Source organism: Topomyia yanbarensis, chromosome 1 (assembly GCF_030247195.1).
Source record: "Topomyia yanbarensis strain Yona2022 chromosome 1, ASM3024719v1, whole genome shotgun sequence".
NCBI lineage: Eukaryota > Metazoa > Arthropoda > Insecta > Diptera > Culicidae > Topomyia > Topomyia yanbarensis.
The window spans coordinates 17,471,055-17,498,367 of NC_080670.1; the positions used below are offsets into that span (position 1 = coordinate 17,471,055).

Consider the following 27,313-nt stretch of genomic DNA (forward strand, 5'->3'; position numbering starts at 1 on the left):
CGAACCCAGGTGAGCTGCGTACAAGGTAAGCAAGCGCTATGTGGGGCTTGCGCGCAAACTTGGATTCAATGGTGATTCATGCAAGCGTTTGTTCTAGTTTGTATGTCTGTTCTCTGTGTTTACGCTAAAATCACAAATGAATTCGAGTGTTCATTTTCGTTCAGTTCGCTTGTACTGTTTACATGGACTTTATTGCGATTTGCTTCGAGCGAATCGAATCGTGCACAAGATTTTTCATGGCCATGTAAACAGTAATACTGAACTGTCAAAAAGTGAGGTTAACTGTGTCAGTAGAGAACCTAATTGCTCCGATTTTTTCAACATCTAGTGCACCTGTTCCTCAAGTGGAAGTATCTTTGTTATGTGCCGCATTTATGCGGCAAACCAATATTTATATTAATTATGCGCCTTTGAGATTGTTTTAAGCTATAAATTAACCCTTTCATGCCCAACTTTTTTCTACTACATGTATGGTTTCAAAACTATATTTCCTTGAAAACGGTTTCGTCAAGAAACACGAAAAGCCTATTTTCATAAAGATAGGTGCTTTCATGACAGTGCTAGAAGCTGGTCAATATTTACCTTGTAATGCTCAATGCAATTCTCCTAGAATAATTACAATAGTCCAATTACGTAGAAAACGTAGCCAACGACAGTCTAAATTGATAAGTTTTATCAGTTTTCAATAATATTGCACCATAACGAAGATATATGAAAAAATCATTTTCCGTCGTCAACGTAAACTATCCCTGGCAGCACTGCTCCATCGGAATCCAATCAGACTAATTGCAATAACTTCAGTTCTAGAGCTTTTGTGAAAGTGAATATGGTAACTTGTGTGAAAGAGTGCGTAAACATCAATCGGTTAAATCGTGTGAAATACTTTACTTTTCGTTGAAAACTTTGTGGGCGCCTATTGCTAATCGAAATATCATTGAGATAAGTATAGTGTGTAGTCATACAGACTATTATTGTTCTGTGATTTTCAGATTTCATTTCGCTGCGGCTGGCTTTATAAGCTTGCCCGCAGTGGAAGACGCAGTGTTATATTGTTCTTTGGTATTGTCCCGCTTCTCCAGCTGTAGTTTAATTTGCCTATAATGAGCGGCCTGTGTGCAAAGTGTACGAGCACGGTCAGTCTCGCCGAAGGCCTGGTTGTATGTCTTTTTTGCGGTGATAAATATCATCAAAAATGTTCCGGGCTAACAAAGGCCATGGTAAATTGGGTGGCAGATAATGCAAGTCTTTGCTACAAGTGTGCGAAGTGTTTATCAGATCAGTCTTCTGGTGTGCAGGATGTTAGTTCGATATCCATTGAGTTGAATAAGAAGATGGAACAATTCGCTTCCATTTTTGAGTCTCTCACTGATGCCCGAAAAAACATCGATGCACAGATAAACATCGCAGTAGAAAACGGAATAGAAAAACTGATCAGGTCTTTCAACAACTCTCTCGAGAGTAAATTGGCTAGCTTGGAAAACAGTGTTGCCAAAAAGTTAGAAGATTTGAAAAGTTGTTTAAATGAAAATGTTAAGCGTGAAATTGAATTAGTTGGAATGAACAGAAAGAGGAATTTTAGTAATAGGAAGGTTCATTCTGAATCTGACGGGAATCCCAGTAGAAAACGAAAAATTTTGACGAATAAAGAAGATGAACCGATGTTAATTGAAATAGACGATGATGGAAATAATGACGAGGTTTTTGATAAAAATAGTAGAATTACTTACGCGAATGTTTTGTCGGGAGCTACTGGGACGAATAAAATTAGAACTAGAAATCAAACGAAACGTAAGGCTCGCCCGGTCATTGTGATTAAACCAGTCGAGCCGTTGCAATCGAGTGACGACACGAGGAATGAATTAAAAAATAAATTAGATCCAAAGGTGCACAAAATTAGCAACTTTAAAAACGGTAAAGATGGCTCGATAGTGATCGATACTCTGAGGAAGTTTTCGTTGACTTATTAAAGAATCAGAATGAGGGCATTCCGGTCGATTATGTTAAAGTTGTTGCCAATTTTGAAAATCCACGCTTCAAGTATAACAAATACAATGTTATAATTGAAGTTGATAAGAACACTTATAGCGGCCTGATGTCAGCCCGTACGGTGAACATTGGTTGGGATAGGTGTTCTGTTTTAGAGGCCTTTAACGTGCTGCGCTGCTTCAACTGTGGAGAATTTGGTCATAAGAGTACGGGATGCGTTAATAAAGAAACATGCTCCAGATGTAATGGAGCACATAGAACATCTGAATGCTCGTCAACTGATTTTAAATGTGTAAATTGTATAAAAAAGAATAGTGAACGCAAAATGAATTTGGACGTAAACCATGCGGCATTTAGTAAGCAGTGTTCAGTATATCGGAGACTGCTAGAATCGAAAAAAAGCAACGTTTTGTTGAGTGAATAGCAACTAACAAACCGGAGGCTGTCTGAAATATTATGTTTAAATATAGCTGGGTTGTCTACAAACTTTGTTGCAATGCGACATCTTGTAGAAAACAAACGTCCATTGTTGGTTTTTCTATCAGAAACACATATTGTTAATGCTGATGCATTTGATCAGTATAGCATTCCGGGTTATAAAGTTGCTTTTTGCCTATCTCATTCCAGACATACCGGTGGAGTTGCTATTTACGCCAAAGAATCGATTAAATTCAACGTTCGGTTAAACGAAGCAGTTGATAATAATTGGTTCTTGGGTATATCAGTTGAAAGAGGCATGCAGATGGGAAACTTTGCAGTAGTATACCATTCTCCTAGTTCTAGCGATCTACGATTTTTAGAAATTTTAGAAAACTGGTGGGAGAATTTCGTTGATTTAAGCAAACTTAATGTAATTTCGGGCGATTTCAATATTGATTGGCTCAACGATCAAAATTCGAATCAGTTGAAGCAGTTGGCTGAGTTTTTCAATTTCAAGCAAACGGTTAGTGAGTTTACAAGAATTTCCAGACACAGTAGAACATTGATAGATCACGTGTATTCCAATTTTGATGGGGTTCATTCGTATGTAGAGGCCGATTGTAAAATTTCAGATCATGAGACAATTTCAATTTTGCTGGAGAGTGAACCAAACCGTGAGGAGGATAAAGTTAAAATTAAGTGCTGGAAAAGATATTCGAAACAAGCCATGTCTCAACTGGTTTCGAGAAGCCTGGATTTTACGGAATTGAATGGAAATTTGGATAACAAGGCAGCTGTTCTAACTAATGTGTTAAAAGAGTGTACAAATAGTTTAGTTTCTCAAAAGTATATTAATTTAAATAACTCGAACAGCTGGTACTCTTTAGATCTTTTGCGCCTGAAACGTAAAAGGGATAAAAAGTACAAGAAATTTTGCAGAACTAATAGTGAACGTCTTTGGAATGGGTACACACACGCGCGAAATATTTATTCACGAGCTTTGAAAAAGACCAAATGTGAGTACATTCAAAAGAAGATCGATCAACATCAAAACAACAGCAAAGAGTTATGGAAAATCCTAAAGAATTTAATTAAACCTAAACCTAGTCCCTCGCAGTCCATAACTTTTAACGGGGTAGAAGAACAATCTGAGCAAATAATAGCTGAAAAATTGAACAGTTATTTCGTTAACAGTGTGCAACTGATCAATCAAAGTATTGAGCTGGTCAGTGAACCTGCGGAAATAACACAGCCGATTAATATTAACTGTAGATTTGATGGATTTCACCCAATCACTTTTGAACAATTGAAAGATATTTGTTTTTCTTTGGGAAAATCGGCTGGTATCGATAATGTCAATGCAAAAGTGATACAGGATTGCTTTCATGTCATCGGACACGATCTGCTGGACCTTGTAAATGAATCGCTACAAACGGGGCACGTGCCGACAGTTTGGAAGGAATCACTTGTGATTCCTATTCCCAAAGTTACTGGGACGGATAAAGCCGAAGAGTACCGCCCCATTAACATGTTGCACACATTAGAGAAAATTTTAGAACTTGTTGTTAAGGGCCAGCTGATGAGTTATTTGAATAATAATAATTTGCTAATTCCGGAGCAATCGGGATACCGAGAGGGACACTCTTGCGAAACCGCTTTGAATCTAGCGTTAGCAAAATGGAAAGAGAAAATCGAGGTTAAAGAGACTATTTTTGCTGTATTTTTGGATCTGAAACGCGCTTTTGAGACAATTTCGAGACCATTACTTTTGAAAACTTTAGAGCGATTTGGTATCGGAGGGATAGCGCATAAGTGGTTTGAAAACTATTTATGTGATAGAACTCAGAAAACTAGTTTCAACGATTTTGTATCTAGTCCTCTCGGCAATCCTCTTGGAGTGCCGCAAGGTAGTGTCTTAGGTCCTATTTTATTTATTATGTATATAAATGACATGAGGCGAGTTTTACGATTTTGTGACTTAAATTTGTTTGCTGACGACACTGTTCTGTTCATTGCAGCTAAGGATATAGATGAAGCCGTGGCGCATTTGAACGAAGATTTGCATTCCCTTGCTCGTTGGTTAAAATTTAAACAATTAAAGTTAAATGTTGCTAAAACTAAATATATGATCATCTCTTCGACTAATACTAGGCCTGACGTTAACGTTGAAATAAATGGTGAGACTATTGATCGCGTTAGTGAATTAAAATATCTTGGAATAATCATTGATGACAAGTTAACCTTTAAGTCTCACATCGACAATGTCATCAAAAAGATTGCTAAAAAGTATGGTATATTGTGTCGTCTGAAAAATGATTTAACAATTAGTAGTAAAATTTTATTATATAAATCTATTGTTTCACCACATATTGACTTCTGCCCATCCATTTTGTTTCTTGCCAATCAAACACAAATATTGAGGTTACAGCGATTGCAAAATAGAATCATGCGATTAATTTTAAAATGTAACAGATACACTTCCTCTAGTTTCATGCTAAGCGCATTACAATGGCTCTCTGTGAAGCAAAGAATTTATTACTTAACAATGGTGTTCATTTTTAAAATTATTAATGGAATGCTGCCTCGATATTTGTGTGATCGAATTGAAAGAGGAAGTGATGTGCATAGGTACAACACTAGAAACGCGTCGGATCCAAGAACACCAAACTTTTTATTTAGTAGATCACAGAACTCCTTGTTGTACAAAGGAATAAGTTTTTTCAATTCGATGCCTAGGCATATTAAACGTGCAGCAACATTAGCGGAGTTCAAAACACTATGTATTTCACACGTAAAATCTGCTTTGTAGACAGATTTTTGAATTTTTATATTTTGGAGTTATTTGAATAACTATGTAATACCACGAAGATTGTATTTTTTTTTCTCTTCTATTATTTGCATTTAGTCACACTAAGTTATTATATTCGCTATGATGATGATGGATTTTTGTTACTTGTTTATTAAAGCTATTAAAAAATAATGAGATGTCTACAAAAGTCTGAGCCACGCGCGCGCTAAGCAGATAGAGACTAACTTGAAATCGAACATGGTGACCAGCACTAAAAGCTCATCGGGTTGAATCGAAGCTTTTAGACTTTTGTTGTGATCAGGGTCTGATTTGATGATGGCGTTGTGTTGACTTTGCTCGACAATAGAGTTAAGTTCGGTTATTGCTGCGATAGTGGTAATAACGGAGTTAGCTCGTTGAGTATGGGGCTTGATGACTCCTTCTGATAACTACTAGATATCGGGTTCAATTCCTGATCAATCAAGGATGTTCTCGGATAGAAGCATCCCTTGATTGCCTTGGGTTAATGGTAGGAAACTTTCAATAAAGGGGTCTGATGTGGATGATATAACTCGACCGGACTCTGCACTGCCACTAGGCTCGTCACTGCTCACCTTAGCAGGTGGTAGTACCGATGTTTTGGTCAGGCGGGAGGAGTCTTACAGAGAATTATCGGAAATGGAAGCTAGTGGGTTCAATTCCCGATTCTATCAAGTATCTTCCCGGAATGGAAATTTTCTTGATGGACCCTGGTTGTTGGCGGAATATTCGAAATGTATCTGGTTACGTTCTTTTGAAGGAAAGCTATGTCTGCAAATTGAACCAGTCCGTTTCTTTTTGTTAACTGGTTTTGTTATGGATCAAAATATTAATTATCTTTTAGATAAATCGTTCAGCTCACACCTTTGTGGGGGTATGAGGTGGGACCATCATCATCATCATCAGAGCTGATCCTTGTAACTGTTAATATTCAAATTAAAGGCAATAATCACATTAATGAGCCTTACTTGTTTTTGTGAGCAAATCTCGCCTCAATCAAAAGTTATAGCTGTTTAAAAGGGTTGTTGTCCACAAACAACATGGGCATGAATGGGTTAATCTTGTTCCAAGTATTCTACGAATTAGTTTTTTTATTCTTCATCATTTGGCGACAAGTATTGCGTAGTTGGCATGTCGATTGCTTTGTATTTAGCTTACCTAAGTTCGAATATTTTTTTTTTTCTTCAAAACGATGCATGCAAAAACTTTTACACTCTTTTGAAAAATTATTCTTCAGTCAAATCGATCTGTTTGACTGTGGAAAATGTTTAGTCTTTCATGCCGGTGAAATGTAAAGTTTCACCGAAATCGAGGATGGTCGGTCACCGTTTTAAAAATTTTCGGGCGGGCTTTGGGCGAATGCCTCGAGAGTTTTCGACCGTGAAAAATATTTTTGCTGTCAAAAATATTCATGTTGAATGGTTTTAAATGATAGATTGCCAGTCAAATGCTGCCATCTTGATCTTTGGTCTGCCATCTTGGATATCAAAATAGCAAAGGCTATTTGGGATCATCCATAAATGACGTAGCATTATATGGGTGAGTTTTGTATTTTGTGATGATGTGTGACGACAGGGGGTAGAGGGTCATGTCATGCTACGTAGCTTTTTTAAAGGGGAATAGAACAGAATTTTTAAAAAAAATTACGGGGACAAGGGGGGACAGAGTTACCGTCAAGCTGCATAATTACCAGGGGGTATTTAGAGGTTTGTGACGAAATGCTACGATGGGGGAGGGGGGTGTTAAAAATCACTCAAAAAATGCTACGTCATTTATGGATCATCCCTTTAGCCTACTTCTATTTTTAACACTTTTAGATAGTTTACTAATCGTAATGGAGTGTCCACAATATTGAACTAAGGTCGGTCATTGATGCTTTTAAAATTGCGGTGAACTTTAATTTTCTTTACAAGTAAAATGTCCGAGGAAGATTCTTCAATTACCGCAAAATAACTATTATTACATCGCAACGAAATTTATCTCAATATATACGCGAACGGAGGTCTTAGTGGAATGTACGTAAATTTATCTGTTTGGCTTGAAGGACGATATAGATACGTATACAGAGCCGACGTCACACTTTTGTCCCGAGTGGGTAGTATGATAAGGAATATTACTAGGAATTTGTTGCATTCTCATAATACACACGCTTGCGTTACATTCACATAAAATTATGTGTTGCGCGTGCATATTGAATTGTGGGAAATCGAGTATTTAAAATATGTGCATTGCGTGCTCGAGACACATGATTTCAAATCTTGGGTTATTCGAATGTTTCCCAGTCGGGTATTTTGGAGTAGGTAGTACTACTCATACTACACACCTCATCCGCCGGCCCTGTTAAAAGAGACACCAATAAAAATAAAATTTATCTTTTAAATGTGGTAAGTGTAGTGGATAAGGTGAGAACTAAAAACAAGAATAATATAAAAAATCATATCATTATTAGCATGACCGAAATAGACACACAACAGTACGAAAAAACCAAGGTGTATCGACGTTGTAACAGGTATACTAGAACAAACAAACTTTCTTTTAGCAAATTGAAGATTGCTTTTCCAGCTTTTTACTATCCTATGTATGTACTATTTAACAAAACTGTCCGTTACAAGCTAAAAAGTAACAGGATACTTGCATTTTCAATGAGTTCTGAATACTATTTTGATGCATATTACCACTACATACGTAGCTGAGGGAATCGCACACCCTCTGTAATATCAATATCGAGAAGCCTGCCCAGATTCAAACATGGCGGAGTGAACTGTCGTAATTTGACAGTAGTGATCGCTTCATTTCAAAACAATCGTTATTTTGTATGGGACACTTTTCGAATGCCTCTGTCGTGTCGGTTCTTCGGTGGTATATGTTTTGGTAGCAAGAACCATATGGAGAAATTAGAGTATAAAAATATTCGACTTTAAAGGGCGAACACGAAATTATTGCGACACATTCAACAGGGCATAACCATTGGGTAAAAATCAACCAAATTTTGCACACTTTCTCATTGATGTGTATTGTTTACATGCTGTCAAACTCGAAGTCGTGTTTTTCGATTCAACGAAAATGGAGGTGAACCAACGCGAGTCGAGAGAACAAATTCTTTCCAAACACCTGGAATTTCCTGACCTGTCGCACCGGCAGTTGGGAAAAATGTTGAACATTCACCATTCAACCGTCTTCAGAGTGTTGAAGCGGTTCCAGGAGCGGTTGACGTTGGACCACGGCAAAGGAGCTGGAAGAGAACCGGGACCGGAGAACAAATAGACGGAGGGAAAGGTGAAGCGGATGATTAAAGCAAATCCCAACGTCTCAAGCCGTGATTTGGCTAAAAAGATCGGCAGGTCGCAGAGCTACGTCCAGAATGCAAAGAAGAGAGCTGGACTACATACATACAAGGTACAGAACTTCCCAAACCGCGATGAGCGGCAACAATCGACGGCTAAAACTCGGGCACGGAAGCTCTACGAGAAGATGCTGACAAAATATGGCTGCTGTGTGATGGACGACGAAACGTATATAAAAGCCGATTTTAAGCAAATTCCGGGGTTGGAGTTTTTCTACGGCAAGAGCAACTTTTACGTGGACGACAAATTTAAGAAGAAGAAAATGTCGAAGTTCGCCTCCAAATATCTCATTTGGCAGGCCATCTGCTCTTGCGGACTGAGGAGTGAGCCTTTCGTGACAAAGGGCACAATAAATGGCGAGATCTACAAATCTGAGTGCCTCGAGAAGCGCCTTTTGCCGTTCTTGCAGCAGCACAACGAAGCTCCGCTATTTTGGCCAGATTTAGCATCATGCCATTATTCTAAAAGTGTCCTGGAGTGGTATGAGGCCAATTCTGTCCATTTTGTTCCAAAGGACATGAATCCGCCTAACTGTCCGGAGCTGCGCCCGGTGGAGCAGTACTGGGCAATGATGAAGCGGGAACTTCGGAAGAGCAAGAAGACAGTCGAAGACGAGAAGGACATGTTAAGAAAATGAAAAAAAATTGAGAAACTGGTACCGTATGACACTGTAAAGACTTTGATGGAGGGCATCAAGCGAAAATGCGTTCAATTTTACACTCAAGGCTCCATCGATTAACTTTTCTTTTGATTTTTGAGGTTAATATATGTATAAAACTACCCTAAAATTTTGGTTTGATTTTAAACATTATAAGAAAATTGGCATGACATTTTCGGTGTCGCAATAATTTCGTGTTCGCCCTTTAAGAGCGCGTGTGTGTATGTTCTTTTAGAGAGTAGGCATGCGATCGTCAGTCGGTGTCAGATGAGTATTGGCAGTAGTAATTGACATTTTGAAAATTAAATTCGATTTTGCTACAGCGATCTTTTTAAATCGAAAAATCGATGTTGTCAAATATCGAGCCGGAAAAAATCGATTTTTTTAGGTAAAAAGATCGATTTTGGAAAAAATCGCGTTTTTTTCAATGGAAATTTTGGAAGAAAAATCGATTTTATTGAATCGATAAAATCGATGTTGTCAAACATCGAACCAAAAGGATTCGGATGAAAAAAACCATTTGGAAAAAATTGCATCGACATCGCCCAATCCTAATTGACAGATGAACACGGTCTGTGAAGGCTACGACTGCGAGATATACGAATGGATCCGCAAAGATACGACAGTAATGGCATATTCGTTTTTGACAGTGCACTACACCGGTGTAGCACCAAGAAAAAACGAAAACGCCATAAGATTCACGAGTTCTTAGTTTGGGTGCGATCTTTAAGGCGTTTCAAAGTTTTCCAATAAATACATGATTTGGTAAGCGATCTGCTCATGTGGCAAACGGAGTGCGGCGTACGTGACTACCGGGATTGCAACCGGGGAGATCTACCCCAAATAATGGCTAGGTAAGCGTCTGCTTGCTCTATTGAACCAACACGAGGGCCCTACGATCTTCTGGCCGGATCTAGCTTCCTGCCACTATTCAAATGTTGTTCTGGAGTAGTACGAAGCCAACGGGGTCACTTTCGTACCCAAGGATATGAAACCTCTCCTCTCACTGAAGTTTCACTCAAAATCGAATGCTTCAGTACATCGGAAATATAAATTTATTCGCCAACCAAAAAGCATTTGTTTATGTGTGAACAATTGAAGGCAGAGGGTAGTATCTTTTATATTTTCGAGCATAAGTTAGCTGCGTAATCCATGTGTGGTGAATTTTTAATCGGTAATTCCTCCCAGAGCCAGCATAGAGACAAAATTTAATTTGTTACTGATATTGCATTTAAATCAAATTGCCTGAATGACTGCGTTGCACAGTTTTGTTTTGCCAAAATCGTGCGATGTATTATTTAATATTTAATTTAATATAGGCGAGCAGACAAACGCGAAAGAAGTTCTCTACGCGCAATAGAAAGTTGCTTGCTCGATATCCTAGAAACATCTAATACCATTTGTTTTTAATTTTTTACATATTGAAAACATATTAAAGATCCACTGTGAACCGTGTCAAATCAACAAATTCAATAAAAAATCGAAAGGATGTTCAAATCGGATTCATTGGACTAACTTTAACTACTTTTTCTTTACGTAGACAAAATTCAGTCGAAAAACTGGCTTTTAGTAATCTGGGCTTGAGCAGATTTAAAAAAAAATCCGCGATCACAATATTTCGCGTGTGAATATTTGGGCCCTTCTCAAGGATAATTTTAACTTTTAACTTCAACTATTTATGCAAATGCATGTATTTTGGCATGTACGAAAAACTTAAAAACACAACGCTCTAAAATACATATTGTACAACCTTCGTAACGTAAAGACTGCAACTCTTTGCCCGTTCTCCGGGAAGTTAGGTCTAAAACTCACATTAAAGAAGCAACACATCAACATTTGAACTTTAATACACCGCTCTGTCGGGCAAAGTTTCCCAGAAAGACCACCAACAATCTGATAACGAGAACATTTTTCCGCACTATTATGAATTATTTATTGAGCCTTCATGGGCTCAATAGTACAAAGTGTTCAAACAGTGCCAGCCGGGCGATGAAGGCTGTACGGCATCCCCAAGGCAGAATCTTCCCACAGCCAATCGCTGGGTGGTTGGTTGGAGGGCATGCTGTTTTCCACGTAGCAATATAATAAGAACCAGCAAGGGAGCGAGTGTAGCGAAATATCAAAAAAAAATCGAAGCAAGAAAAGGGAAAACCACCCGACTGCACTCCATGTTCGTCGGTGAAAAATCGTCGGCGCTGCTGGTGTGAGAGGTTTGGTTCCGTATTTTGTACAGGCGAGCAAATCTGGAAGAACTTGGCGGCGGCAGCATAGCACATTCATATATCTCGATCTACTTCGTTGCTGTGAAAAATGAGCGGACAATAAGTCTTGAAAAAAGATTAACGACATAATAAAGTCAGAGCTGTTGGGTTTTCTGGGCGATGAGTGGAGAAGGTTTGCGCGAGTGAGGGAACGGTGGGACGCCTTTGGTTCGTTGAATGCGGGGGCGGATCCATGGCAGTTTCCGACTCACAGTGTCGGTTAGTTACTGCAGTCACCACCATCATCATCATCATCATCATCACCACCACCACAACTACAAACACTGAACTAACTGCCTGGAGTACGGGAAAAGAGTTAATTTGCACTGATAACGACAAAGTTTTCATCCGCTCGGTTGGGCTGCGACGACATAATGGTGGGCGATTCCCGCAACCCAGCAGAGGGCTGCCACAGAAGCATGTAAGTTTTCCTTTGACATGGGAAATGGTACGCTCTAATTGATTCCTAGGAGATTATTTTAATTATGTACCATCATTAATTGGGCCGGTTTTGGTGACGACCCGTTTAGAGCTCTCTAATTGAAGTGATATTGTATGAAAGAACTGGCCGGGATTTTTTCTCCAAATAGATCAAAATCTTTGCGCGAAAGCTTTCATTTTGACCATACATTGTTAGAAGAGCTCGCACAAGTACGGATGTTTTTTTTATAAAATCTGAAAACAATGACGGTGTACGTTTTCGTTGTAGACAAGTCTGAAAACGACCCCAACTTGGAGAAATTGATTTTTCTGTACGCTATCAGATTCCCTCGCATCTGCCTTCGGCGGCTAGCTACCAGTGGAAGGTTGCTCCCGAAATCCAATTATGTACTTCGATTCTTTTTGGAGGTTTTGCCGCTGGCGCGTTGCTGCAACAACGCAAAATAACTAGTAAACAGTTGGTTCATTTGTGTTTTGCTGATTTTTTTTTTTCAATTTCAAATGTCAACGACTTTTGATTTTCTTGATGGCTGACTGCCTGCGGTCATTGTTTTGTCATGAAATGGTCATATTAATTATGTACACAGCGAAATAAGCTCGCCAAGTGGAGGAAGCCAACAGTCGTGAAGCGAGGGCTCAAAACCTTATTTTGGACCAAACAAGAATTCATTAATATTTTAGTCAAAGTTAGATTTTATAACTTCATTGTCTACCGGCACATCCATTTGCTTTGGATCGTTTTCAGCTTAGTCGGCCATCGGGGAATCACGACAATGGTTACATCAAGCTCCTGGGGACGCTTCCTGTTTGGTGGTCGTGGGCCAGTAAACAGTCTGTTGACGATGTTGAGCCGCTTTGATACGGTAAATATAAACAGGCATTTTAAATTCGACACAATGGTATAGCCTCTGTGAAAACGTTCTACATTTTTTATATTTTGTAGACAATGGATAATTGTCGCTATCGAATGTTGGATGGTAGTTCTCGACGATTTTAGCGAAGCAATATCTTAATACAAGATCATTCGGACGCTTTTGGTTTATTTTTATAGCAATTTCTTCAAACTCACAATGTCAACAAATGTTGTGCGCGTGTGTGTCTTCTTTTTTATCGGGGGGACCGATTTGGCCGTGGTGCTGTTGGACTCTTACTGCAGCTCTTTCTCCAGCAAGCCTACCTACTAAACCTCAACCACATGTATCTATCTGCGTATCCACTTACTCCCGGGACCAACGTTGGGTATTACTTCTCTTGTACCTCTTCTTTCCTAAAGCCCCTTGGCTCCACCGTTGGATGTTGTTGGCTTGAATCAAAACTTGTCGAAAGTAAACAAAGTTCATTCCATAGCGTCAAACTTGCTCCCAAGTGGCGAAATCGTTAGAGTTAAACGGGGTGCTGAAGCGTTGCCAGAAAATTTTTATTTCCCAAATTAAATTTTAGGAAACTTCCTTGTTAAGCTCATCCGGAATGCTGGCTGGTTCCAATCCGCAGTCCGGCTCCAGTGCCAAAACCGATTCTAATTAAAATCGGTTGTATCACTGGAGCCGGAATTCCAACTATAACCAACCAGAATACCGGCTCATTTTCGGTTGAACTTTACTGGGTTCCGGTAACCATCCGATACCCTTCAGGAACCTCTGTTTTAGGGGTACCATTACGATGTAGCTTAGCCGCATAACCGAGGCCCCCGCCGGGTGAGATGGTCGGCGACCCGCCGTCGGAAGCAAGCGAACCTGTGATCCACTCGTTTGCCCGTTTTACTCAAACATAGAGGCTATCCCTAGGTTAGCACGCGCAAAAGCGTTGTGGCGTAACCTCATTAGGTGGTGGAAACAAAATAAAATTGGCAACACTAGCAAAATGTAAACACAAATGAGCACTCTGGATGAATCTATCGTCAATTGACATTTCGACGAGTTTTTATTCGAGTTAAATATGGGCCCTGGCTCCATGACTACGCCTGTTCGCTGTGTGAGTGTTTTATTTATTAATTTTTTTGTTCTGATATTTCTTATTTAAAAAAATTTTTCTTGTTATTTTTTTCTTTTTTCTCTTATTTTTTTGTAATTTTTATTTTTTTATATTCTTTTTTTCTATCCGTGTACATCTTGCAACGTTACCGGCCCACCGGTGACGGTAGGATTACAGCACCAGTCCTTGAGCCTCCGCCAGTTCTCGACATTCCACACAGACATGGCAGTCGGTAAGTTAGCTGTGGGTCGAGACTTAGTGCTCTTCCCCGACTATGGATCTAGCCTACTCCAACGGAGAATTTCTGGGCGAGAGAACCGAGCCAACCAACCAGATGTCGAGGTCAGTTCGGCTATTCCGGTAGAGCAGGGCTTCCGGTTCGCTGATACCCCGACGAATCGCAACTGGTGGTGTCCTCAGTCTAGTCCACGGCGGTGAATCTAGCTCACGCCGACGGAGTGTTCTCCGGCGAAGGAAGTTCTCCTCTTCTTTGGTTTTGGCACCACAATTTCCTGAGCCCTTTGGCTCCCGGTCCGGTGTCATTTAGCACCGACACTCCTTTAAGCTCTTTGGTTCCCTTCTCGTTCCATTTCGTCCCATTTCCCGATGAACCATTCAGCTCCCGACTTTAGTAAGATCTTGCTCGCGAACTACTCGGTCTGGTTCCTGACGATTGATCTAGCCTCAGACGGAGAATTCCCCGGCGAGAGAAGTTCTCCCGAAACTGAGCCAACCAACCAGGTGTCGAAGTCAATTCGGCGATACCGGTGGACCGGTATGCTGGTGCACCAACGACCCGCGACTGGATGTGTCCCGTCGCGGTCTACGAATTCTAGTCCCCTGCGATAAATAAAGCTTAGTGAATAGTGTCTCAACGAAAGAAGTTCTCCCTATCCGATTCATCTTGGTTTTCCCTATATTTCTCTCGAGTTTTCCAGTAGAGTACCGTGGTCGGTCCGGCGATTCCGGATAGAGCATGGCACCCGGTTCGCTGGCGCCCCGGCGACCCATATCCGGTGCTTTATCGCGGTCTATTCGACTAGTCCCCGGCGGTAAATCTAGCCTACTCTGGCGAACAGCTTCCCGGCGGTGATTACTCTCCCGAAACAGTTACTCTCTGTTCATCACGCCATTTCCGCTGTAAGGCAGTCATGATCTGCGACGCCATTCTGTTGACTGCGTTCGACGTGTTCACGCCGCTTATCATTCGGTAGACGATATTATCCGGGTTGATGTCCAGCACTTCCGTTTCGAGCATCTCTTTGCACGTCGCTTCGAACCTTGAACATTCAAAGACCACATGCTCCGGTGTCTCTCGGTGGCCATCAGCCGCACGAGTCGCGAGCGCGTGAATGCCGGTCCGATTCAGTTTTTCACGATTCCGCTTGGTTTTCAGCGCCGCACCCCAAGCAGGAACCCCATATCACAGTATCGATGATGAAACACTAGCTAGCACACGTCTCGTGCTGTTTCACGGACCGCCAACGTTTGGCATGATCATTTCGTTCGTTGCCTTCGCCTACTTTTCGCAGGCGTAAGTGACGTGATAAAACTCAACCGGTCTTCGGTTATCACTCCTAATTACTTCGGTGCACGCTTCGATGCTATCACGTGCCCTCCGACAGGGATCTGCATCCACTAAACCACTTCGCAGTTGCTGACCAACAACACCTCTGTCTTGTGGTGATCTATCTGCAGCTTGACCCCTATCCATCCAGCTCTCGATCGCATCTGGTGTCTACGTCACAAACACCTCCACTTCTTCATGTGCCTCACATATCACCGATAGGGGCACGTGAAACCCACGATTTTTAGTTTCCTGGGCAGACGCAGTGCTAAGAGCGCATCGTACATCCTGTTCTAAAAATTGGACCGAGAATGGAGCCTTGAGGAACGCCCGATGTGACTGGCATTGACTTCTGCCTTTCGTTCGTCTCGTACAGCAGCACCCTTCTTTGGAAGTAGCACTTCAGAATCCAGCATAGATAATCGGGGACCCGCATTCTATGCAGTATCGATCTCCTCTTCGTTTGTGTTTAGATGCCTTCTCGTCACACTCGAGCATTGTCTAAATTACCTCCACTGTCGATTCTCCTTTGCGAAATCCGAACAGCATCCTGGACAGCCCGCGCTCACCGTCCGTGCCTGTTAAGGATGATTCTTTCCAGAAGTTTTCCGAGTATATCCAGCAGACATATAGTCCTATACGAGGCCGAAACACCCAGTGGCTTCCCCTGCTTTGGCGGCAACACCATCTTCTGTTCCTTCCACATTTCGGGGAAGTTGTCTACACCTAAACACTTCTGCAGCACCATTCTGAACTTTCAGCGCAACATTCAGTATTCCATCTGGACCGGGGGCTTTCTTTGAGTTCAGTCGCAACGACGCTTTAGCGAGCTTATCGTTAGTCACTTTCCGATCGACTGTGTTTGTTCCTTTGCCGCTTGTTGTTGGTGTTCAGGTAGTTGGATCATGCTTCGGAAAGATATCTTCAACGATTATCTTTAGCTTACCCGGACATATTTGAGTTGGCGCCTGACTTGTTAAGCTTGATATTCCGTTTTAAAGCGTCCCTAGTTTCCCAAACGCCGTCTTCCGCTCCTCTATATCTGGGTCCGGCACTGCTCTCTGAGCTCGCCTTCTGGCTTTGAAACGGCCTGCACGTAGTGTACTGAGCGTCTCATTCCATCAGTAAGCTGGACATTGTCTACTGCGTAGCTCCTGTTTCCGAGGCATTGTGACGCGGCACAGGTCGTCACAATCTTTTTTGTTAGCACTCCGGCTGAAGTGCCTCAACGAAGAGGTTTTGGTTGAAGGCTTTCGTTTTCCACTTTCGCTCGCCGGTCATCCTTCTCCGTGCTGCAGCAGGGTTCCGTTGGCCGGTATGGTAGCGAATCGCCTAGCAGTCGCAATGCGTATACGTTTCGCATACCCTCCATTCCAAGCTAGCCGTCAATGAAGGACTACAGTATATGACATCGATGATAGGCTCCCTTCCGTCTCTCCGAAATTTTCTAACGCAACCTTCATTGCATAGTCGTAAGTCTAATTTTGCTAGAACTTCCTGCAACATACACTATCTTGTGTTGATCACTCTGCTGTCCTTTTTTGTTGGAGACGAACCACTACGACCAGTATTTAGATCTATTGTGGTACTGTCGTAGCTGCTGTCTTACTCCACGGCCCAGGTATTGAAGTCACCACCAATGACTACCGGTTTTCGGCCGATGAACTGCTCGGATAACTGCTTCAGCGTTAGGCCAACTGCTCTACTGTTCTCCTTAGAGGTGCGTAACAGCTGCACACGAAAACGCCGTCGATGGTAGACGATGTAGTTAGACGATGTATCTAAACTATCACCGAAATTCAGCACTACACAAAAAAAATCCAAACTATTCACACGCCACATGTGAATGCCTAAAGCAACTGGTTTGTCCCGAGAGTTGTCCCGGGAAGTAAATTGTGAAGCTCTATTTTGCTGGCGAGAATACGAAAACGAATTCTTGTTATCTTGTTAAAAACAAACGCCTGGCATTATGCATCGCTCGGGCCAGCCAGTTGCTTGAGGCGTTCACATCAGGGTTGCCACATTGAATCTGTATTTTTCGTGAAAAAATCTAGAAATCTGTATCGCGGAAGAAATATTCTGTATCAAAAATCTGTATACAAATCGATTATTTGTGAAAACCGATCGCAGATATAACAATCAGATTGATTTTAGTCTTTTTCTTCAGAACAAATGATATATAAATTAGGCATTTTTGTTCCACACCTTAGTGGTTGCTTAAGATCTGAACTGCTTGGGGTGGAAGTTAAGTGTTATTCGAAATTCTAAAAGGCTGGGTACTTTAAACCTACACTGAAAATCTGGTAAATTTGTATTTTTGACAAAAATCTGTAATCTGTATATACAGAAACTTGGTCGTAAATTATCCAGAAAAATCTGTAAAATGCAGAATAAACTGTATATGTGGGAAACTTGGTTCACATGTGTCGTGTGAACAGTTTTTTTTGTGTATAACTACTGATTAAGTGAATTTGAAGGACATTTTGGAACTATTTTGAAAGACCTAATGGAATGCATAATTTTAACTTGACAAATAGCGGACTAGTTTTTGATTTTTATTCCCCTTGCTTTGCGTGCAGAATTTGAGATACTTGGTGGACTTATCTTGGTTATTTTAAAACGAAGGGTTTGACAAGACATTTCCTGGTTACACTCGTTAAAATAAATTACTATAATTATTATTCGTCTCATCAGGTCAGGAGAAATTGACGTAAACCCCAGAGATGGATGCCAAAACATCGTAGTCTCCGGCTTTAACCAGGAAAGGTCCCATTCACCCTCAATGACCACAAATTGCTAAAAATGTAACATATTGTGCCCCATTAAATCATCGAATTATGCGTAATGTCATTCATCTAGCAGCACTTTAAAATATGAACGTTTCTCTAAGCCCAAAATAACATGTAACCATTATTCTAATCTTTGATTATTTTCTTTTCTCCCTTGGCCCATCCAGGACGATCTGCCCGGTCAAGCCTTGCTAGATGTAGTATTCGCAAGACTGAACCTGATAGAGACTGCCTATTTCGGAATACGATACATAGATCAGGATAATCAGACGGTAAGTACTAAAGCAAACAACCAAATCGAATTGCACTCTGACGACTGACCGAAGCTGGTGCGTTTTATGTTCGGTGATATCTCGTTGACAACGAGAAAACGTCGCACGGGATGTTCCTCCCATCGGAATGTCCAATCTGTTTCCATCGGCGCGAAAGGGAAGTTCTTTTCGAGCATCCTTCGTTGGGCCTGGCCGCACGACACGGCACAGCAAACTCAACGAACCGATGCGATACCGATGCAATAAATTGTTGTTATACTGCCTTTACACTTTGCTCTGTCGTCCCATGTTTTAGCACTGGCTGGATCCTGCCGCCCGTTTGTCACGGCAGCTGAAAGGCAGCAAGGTGCCCTTCGACCTGTACTTTGGGGTTAAGTTTTACGCTTGCGACCCGTGCAAGTTGGTGGAGGAAATCACGAGGTGAGTGTGTGTGTGATTTGTTGATTTTATGTGTTGCCAACTGGATAGTTCTTGTAGGGGAAACTTAGGAAACCTGGCAAAGTTTTTAGTTTATTTCAGTCAAAATTTGATAAAATTATTCTATGCAACGAACAGCGCGGAACTGTAATATGCAAAAATCTTGTCATATTCATGATTTTTTTTTCAAAATTTTTGAGTCTTAAAAATTATATAAATTCATTTGCAAGTGCTTTTCTTCTGGCCAAGTCACCACATTTCCGGGGATACTTGACTAAGTATATTTTCAGTTGTTCATTATTCGTATATTTATTTGAAACTTGATAAAAACTAAATGTAATAATAAATATATTGGGGCATCTTCACGGCCACTTTTTTGGTATAGGATAGCTTCTGCGAGGTTCAAATTTATTTTTTAACGATTCACCGAATGATTACATGAAAATATTTTTTTTACAATTTTTGAATATTAAACTAAAATTGGGTGAGTGGCCAAATTTCCCCCATTTACCCAATATAGTTTTTTGTGACTCGCAGGTGTACTTTTAGCGATTAACAGTTTTATTTACGGATTATTGCCTCGTAGGTACCAACTCTATCTGCAGGTCAAGCAGGACATTCTTCAGGGCAGGCTGCCGGTGTCTTTCGAGTTGGCAGCAGAACTTGGCGCCTACGTTATCCAAGGTAATGTAATTATTTCCAGTTGGTTGTTAGTTTTTTTCGGTACTAAAGTTGAATTTTTCTCTACCCTGACTACCCAGCCGAACTCGGCGACTATGACCCCCGGAAGCACCCATCCGCGTACGTATCGGAGTTTCGTCTACTTAACAATCAGACGAAGGAAATCGAAAATCGGATCCATGAGTTGCACATGCAGCTGAAGGGGATGTCCCCCTCGCAGGCCGAGTTTAACTACCTCGATAAGGTGAAGTGGCATGATATGTACGGAGTCGATCTTCACCCGGTGCTGGTAAGAAACGTTTATTTAATATTCATTCGATTGTAGAGAATTGTATATGTATCAAGAAGACTGACAACTTTTTCCTACTATTACTAATACGTAGTAATAGTAGCAAAATTGTTTCTATTATACTTGATAACTCTTCCATTCAGGGATAACTGGAATATTTTTCATATGTGTTCATTTGTCTTCAACGACCAAAATTCTGAATTGATGTTTGATTTTAAAACAGAATTCTGCCAGAAATTACTCAGACACCCGAAAAAAATTGTCTTCAACATGAAAAACCTGTCTTCGCAGCGTTTCAAATATATTCAACATGAAGACATGTCTTCACATCTGGCATCGCTGCTACCATTTTGACCTCTACTTAAGTGTCGGTAGATACTCTCTCACTCACCGATTACACAGTCGGCAAGCACTTATGATCGTTGACAATAATTCCGCAATGCTTTCGCTTCATTTCCGGGTAATAACCTTATCTCGCTGTCACATCAGTTATGTCTGAGAAGAAAGTATCAACGGTCTTACCATTCTTTTTGCCTCTGCCAACGCTGTCTTTAGTACTTCATCGTTAGGTGATCTCCCGTCTTCCGACTTCTTCAACGCCCCCTTCACCGATCGGACTAGCCTTTCCCACAATCTTCCTCTTCTCGCATTTGTAAAGTTTTTGCTGTGTTATTCTCTTATATCCTTCAAAATTGCTTTGCTAGCTCCTGCCATTGACCGAGAAAATTTCTATTGAACATCTTCGTCGACACGCGTATCGTCGGATTGCCATGAAGCAGGCCGTTGTAGACAGACTCCTAGCAACCTCCACATGAATCGTCCTCATCGTGAAGCACTTGAACAACGCCACCTAATGCTTTTCGCTTCGCCGAGTGACGCTTACATTAATAGGACCAAAAAAGTCAACTCCCGTGTATTTAAAAGGACTAGTAGTGGCGCCATCCTTCGTACAACTGGTTTACACTTGAATACTTTACACCAGACACAATTCCGCATAATGACATCCGCTCTGATTTTAGGGATACAGAATCTCTGCATCAATTACTACTGCTTTTCGTTGTTCATGACCTAGCTGTCAATGGTAATGGTCGATCAATCGCAACGTTATCAAGTGTCCTCTTGGCAATATAAGGAACCATTCATAAATTACCTAAAGTAAAGATTGGCACACGCTACTGTTCCCACTATCACGCTCCATTTCGAAATTCTCGACACATATAGGAATTGAGGCAAAGTTTCCATTTTATGCAATAAGCACGCCGTTCGAAGCTCTTTTAAGACATTCGCAGAAATGCCGGTCCTACTAGCCAAGTGCTACCTGCCAACAGGAACGATTCTTTAGACCACATTATCAGCTCATCCGCAATATTTAACTTGGTGAGTGTCCACCGCCAATCCGACTTGATCCATGCGCGCACAGTCCTTGAATCTTTCTAGAATAAGACCTTTATTTGGAGGTTATAACTCTTCAGTATTGTATTTTTAATCAAGCGCTCAATACTGATGCGGTTAGATCTAAGCGAGGGATAGAATATGGTTTTATTGGAGCAACTGAGTCTGTACGAACGTGCAGTACGGAACTCCTCCTGACAGGTTCCTGAAGTAACCAACAGCCTCGCATGCGCATTCTCAATGGCATCTACGAATATGTGCAGCTGAAGTGACGCGTAATCCGGTGTACCACCATCACTGAAGTAGTAGAATTGCACTTTGAGGCGACCGTAGATCATGAAATTTGCCAAGAGCCCTAGGCGATCGAATAAACTCATGGCGCAGTTCAGTACAATCCGCTTCGTTCGTCGTTGTCCACCGGCCACGAATGGACGCAACTCGTCTCTTATTTGGATCGAGAATGTGTCACGCTTCGTATTCGACACAATAGCCGGAACTCGCTTAAACTCCCTTTCCTTATCTCGGCGGAAATTAATTTTTCGATCTGCCAGCGGCTCTCCAAGTCGTATCAGAACTTTCTCGGTATTGGACATCCAGTTTCTCATGTAAATGCCGCCGCGGTAATGAATCTTCCGGATTTCTTTGGCTCACATCACTTCCTGTTCTATGGTATCAGCGCTGTCAAAGTAACCATCGACACAAAGTTTTTCCGCTACTGCTTCAGTTCCTTCTGGGCATTCCTTTGCAGACTCTTTTGTATTGTTGGCTGAGTGGGCGCGTCGCACCGAAAATGGCACAGTTCATCACGTACACTTCTCCAACGAGTAGGAACCGTTGTGCTTGACGATCTTCAGGGCAGATCCGCACTTCGTGGAACATCTCACGAATGCCACCACTGAATCTTCTTCTTCGGGCTCTGAATTGGCTTATCTCTGACTGTAAGGAGACAATCAGATTTGGACCCTTCTGCAATGTTGAATTTAGGGAAATGTTTTGAACGGTGGCTACTGCGTCCCACACCGGGTTTCTTCGGATTCAGCACGATATTCAGCGTTAGGTACCACACCTTATGTCGCTCAGTAGTTTGTAGCTACTGCTGCGTTGCTTTGTGGCAATAATCTTACTGTCATTTGGTTCCGCACGGTCTGCTGCTGCACTGAATTCCTAGCAAGTTAGCCTAGCGAGGCTCTTCATACGCTTCTATGCCATACCAAAACTGTGCGGAATCCGGATATCCTATTCCCGCCACAACAAACCCGACTGGAAGCATTCGCCAATGTATAGATTCTTCTCCTGCGGTCTGTGTTTCCAACTGTACGTCTTTGATGACATTGTTGATTTGCTGAAGAGTTGCGCTTCTGTTGCTGTCCAAAATACAAATGGCACTGTTGATAAGTGCAGACTTTTCGATATCCCGTCGTAGAAATTCATTACTTATCTAGTACCACATCAAACCAAGTAAGTTGAATTCGCCCATTATAAGAAAATCATCAGTTAACCCATTATAACCCAGGGGTTTCAAAAAGTGAGCCAAATGCAGTGATATCTTCAATTCCACCAAAAATGTATCAAAGATTATGGGAAAAATAAAATCACCGCTTAAAATGGTTTTGAGAATGAAAATTTCTCGTGCAAAAAATTTCGTGCGCTTAAATAAAAACAACACATTTTAAGTTGTTTGACATATTTCTTCGGATTTTCTGATAGACAACACTTCTTTTACATCTGTAGGAACGTTTTGTCACATATTGGAATTATTAGCAGGAATTCCAACAATAAAATTCAATTAAATGTATTGCTTACTTTTCAGCCGTCATTTGCCCCAACTATACACGTTTCAAAAATGTAAACAAAATTATAAAAATGGCAGTTGTCTTGTTTCACAATGAAATATGAGGTGCAATGATCCCATTAGTGCAATAATAAAGTAGTTAGATGCCAAAATTCTGCAGTAAATACGCGTTAAACGATGGATAGTTCTGCGTATGAAATTTCATACGCTAGGATATAATGGGTTAAGGCGGTGATCAAAGTGATGAAAGTAACGGATGAAAGATGTACAACAATCAGGCTGAAATCACGAATTTTATCAGGTGGGAAATACGTGACACACGGGAATAGATTGCGATCGGCAAATTTCACTGATAGCCACACTTGCTCGGAGCTCACTCACCGGTCATCGTTGATTACTCGAGCTTACATACCATGGCAAACTGCAATTAGCACACCACCACCTGATGTATTATGGCTGTTGAGTGTGTTGTGGTCACTGCGGTAGACATAAACATCTGGCGAGACAGCGTACGGTTATCGAGCCACGTCTCGGTTAAAGCGACGACGTCAAAACAGCAGTCCGTGGTCGCAAGCAAATAGTTGTCCGTTGATGAATTTAAGCGACCAACATTCTGGTAGTAGACCTCGATATTGTTGGAGTACGGATTAGGTTCAGCAGAGAACGAAGCCATGTTACCATTTTGAGCGCGTGGGAAGTTGCTTTCGTCAAACCTACTAACAGTATCCGAACGTCTGACGGTCGCTTGGACTGTGGTAAGAGATTCGAGGCATCCCAAACCAACTGCGTCACGCCCCAGAATACGACGATCATCGTCGGCAAGAGAAATGGTTAACATCTGGTCACAAGATGTCGGAAAAAAAGGCAAATTACTGGAAGCTAAGAATGCATCAGCGTTTGAAGTGTTCAGAGCAGGTATATACTTTCGCTCGATGGGTATTGGCTAGTGCACCATATTTTGCAAAAGCTCATGCATTTGATAAAATCATTTGATTTTACGTCTTCACGCAGTGATCAAACGTACTTGCCATAATAGTCGTCGATCTGAGAATGCAGACAATGAAATATAGACGGCTCTGCGTTCGGTGGAAAATTTTGGTGGTTAAGTGACAAAAGTTCAATCGATTGCATCCTTTGCTGATTTTTTCACAACACAAAAGCAAACAGGAGACACCTAAACTGCACAATAACAATTGTAAAAATAAAATTCCGAGTCAATTGATACGATAAACAATGATTGAACTTCACAAATCCCGTCAAAAATTAAAAACAACTGGTGTGATTGATATAAACTAAAGGCCCTAGTATAAAGGTACGCAAAGAGCGTGCAGAAAGTGAAGCCGAAAAAAGTCTACCTATCGAGCAAAATTAGAATCCAACTTTGCTGCCGAGGTATCAGAGATGGATTCCAATTGTGCTCGATAGGTAGGCTTTTTTTGACTTTACTCTTTGCGCAACTGTTCTCTATAGACTGTGATATAAACCACAGTCTATAGAGAACAGTTGCGCAAAGAGTGAAGTCAAAAAAAGCCTACCTATCGAGCACAGTTGGAATCCATCTCTGATACCTCTACAGCAAAGTTGGATTCTAATTTTGCTCGATAGGTAGACTTTTGTCGGCTTCACTTTCTGCACGCTCTTTGCGTACCTTTATACTAGGGCCTTTAATATAAACAACTGATCGGTAAGAATACACTGAACCAAAAAATCCACCGTTGCTGTTGACCGCAGTTACTTTATTAGAAATGACGTTTTTATCTTGCACTGTAAATTGTTTGTTTTTGGAGTCTTGTACGGAACACAGACATTTCGCAAAGTTGCCAGATAAATCAAGGTCAGCTAACAACTACATATTTTCGATGTAATCGCAGTCTTCTCCGCTAGAGATCCAAAATCAGTTGGTTGCCGAGATCACAGAAAACATTCGTCCTTACATTCGTACTTATATTACATGAACAATGTTCGTTTTATGGCCCAACAAAGCAGAAACCTCTCCTCACTAACTTGTCAGTCTTCTTGATATATTGATTTTGATTGCAGTTACTTTAATATTCAATTTATTCGCAGGGTGAAGATAGCGTGGAATATTTCCTCGGCCTAACTCCAGGCGGTATTGTAGTTTTGCGAAACAAGACCACCGTTGCGCATTACTATTGGCCCCGGATAGCCAAGGTGTACTTCAAGGGACGCTACTTCATGTTAAGGGTCTGTGATAAGAATGTAAGTCACCTGTTCAATATAATGACTGCATTGTTGCTAACCGAAGGTTTTTCCTCCCCGACAGAACGAGATTAGTACGTACGGTTTCGAGACACCAAAAAAGAGTGCCTGTAGGCATCTATGGAAGTGCTGTGTAGAACATCACTCATTTTTCCGGCTCGTGAGAACCGCTCCGATGCAGGCCGCTTCCGGAGCGGCTAGTATGAATTCGCTAAGCTCTAAATTCAGGTACAGGTGTGTTGGATTTTTAATTGCAGATTTTTATGGTACAGACACAACAGTTGAAACTATTTAATCATCGATCCCTTGTGACCGTTTAGTGGATAATTTGCCGTATATAGGCTAGAACTGTCAATTTGAACCGAGATTAGTGTACATAATATGGTGAGACCTAAAGAGACTAGAATAACAAAGAGACAATTCAGCTCCCTAGTAACAATTTTGGTTTTATGATAGTTTTATAGCCCCTTATAATACTTACATTGCACTTGTAGCGTGCTATAAAACTTCAATTGTTACTTGGGCTGTAGAAGCTTACAGCAGAATTCTAATTCCAAACGGAACATGGCGTCTCTTCGTTATTCTAATATCTTTAGTGAGGCCAAGTAGATGCACATTGGCTCCGCTGTATGCAAATAACGCGCAAGTTTGTCTTGATATGAACGTTGAAAATCTCGAAACTTGTTTCAAGTGTTGTGTCTGTCAGTGTATGTTTAAGGCACCTATATTTGTTAAAACACCGTATTGTATTTTATAAACAGCGGGCGAACGGAACGACAGCAGATATCCGAATCTATGGCTCAGCAGCGAGCTCCCCCCGCATTCACCAGAACTCCTTCTAGAAGGCAGCCCAGAAGAATAATAGACGAAAAACCAGAAGAGAAGATTTTCGACGCACCAAAATATATCCAGCAGGAAATCAAATCCGTTTCGATACCTCAACCAGCGCAAACGTAAGTCTTATCAGCATCCCTCTTTTGTTTATTTTGACTTGCTTTCCACTCTACAAATACCGCTGTTTTATTTTATTTTTTCTTTTTGGTTTAGGTTTGATAGTCCTTATCGTTCTACTTGCAGCATTCCAGCTGCACTAACCAGTAGCAATAAATCCTATCCAGCACCACCGGACTCTCCTCGTAGCACTCGCAGCGCACCGTGGATGCGATCCCAGCAGCGTGGTCTATTCGGGATCAACTCTAGCCCGAAGTCGGTGCGATCTGCGTCAACACGGATGAGTGCTCCGGCGAACACAAATCGAATGCGATCGAGCTCAGTGGAAAGCCACTCGTCAAATGAGTCCCGCTCCGGACGACGTCGTCGGCACCGAAGTCGACGAGTATCGGACAATGAAAGTGAAATGTCACGCGGCTCCGGACGTTCCGGTCGGTCACACAACTCTCACCGGAAACACCGCCGACATCGTTCCAAGAACCGCCGGAATCGGTCCGACACGGAAAGTCGCGATCGTAGCTATTCCAGCCATCGACGTTCTACGGAATCTATCGAATTGGTAGACTCTGGCGAACAGTGGCTTGAGGTTCAACGTAAACAAACGGATAACGTCCAGAAGGCAGCCGTCATTAAAAGCAGTCAGGTACTGAAAGGTTCCACACCAGACTCTGGAATTGTACATCACCACCGCAGTAGGCGACATCGAAAGCACCGTTCACCGTCAGAAAAAATTTGGTCAAGCGAGCTGACAAAACACCTGCAGTTCGATCTGGTCGATACCGCCGGAATGACGGAGGACCAGCTTCGAGAGATTCCGTACACAGTGGTCGAAACTGACAATCTAGCTACCAAAAAACCCAGTGCTCTCAAGGTTCACAAAACTAGTCATCACGGAAACCCACGGATCGATCGGATACGGGAGTATCCTAAGGAGAACGTGGCTGACAATCTGTGTGGTGTGAACGGATCGATCCGGTCTGCTAGCACCATCAGTTCGTCTCGGGATTACGATCGAAACTCTGGTTTGATAAGGTT

At 41.5% G+C, this 27,313-nt stretch overlaps 1 protein-coding gene across 8 annotated transcripts in view; it reads left to right on the plus strand.

Annotated features, from left to right (window-relative positions):
- The window catches only part of LOC131677021 (band 4.1-like protein 4A), a 337,737-nt gene that overhangs the window by 286,749 nt on the left and 23,675 nt on the right, over positions 1 to 27,313 (plus strand). For 6 of the 8 annotated variants that reach the window (XM_058956520.1, XM_058956521.1, XM_058956522.1 and 3 more), the window contains 8 exons: positions 18,432 to 18,536; positions 18,832 to 18,956; positions 19,540 to 19,637; positions 19,715 to 19,923; positions 25,175 to 25,327; positions 25,392 to 25,561; positions 26,089 to 26,280; positions 26,375 to 27,310. In XM_058956520.1, coding sequence (XP_058812503.1) covers positions 18,432 to 18,536; positions 18,832 to 18,956; positions 19,540 to 19,637; positions 19,715 to 19,923; positions 25,175 to 25,327; positions 25,392 to 25,561; positions 26,089 to 26,280; positions 26,375 to 27,310 — 1,988 coding nt within the window. The remainder of the gene's footprint in view (positions 1 to 18,431; positions 18,537 to 18,831; positions 18,957 to 19,539; positions 19,638 to 19,714; positions 19,924 to 25,174; positions 25,328 to 25,391; positions 25,562 to 26,088; positions 26,281 to 26,374; positions 27,311 to 27,313) is intronic. The other 2 variants (XM_058956525.1, XM_058956524.1) reach the window with 2 other exon arrangements.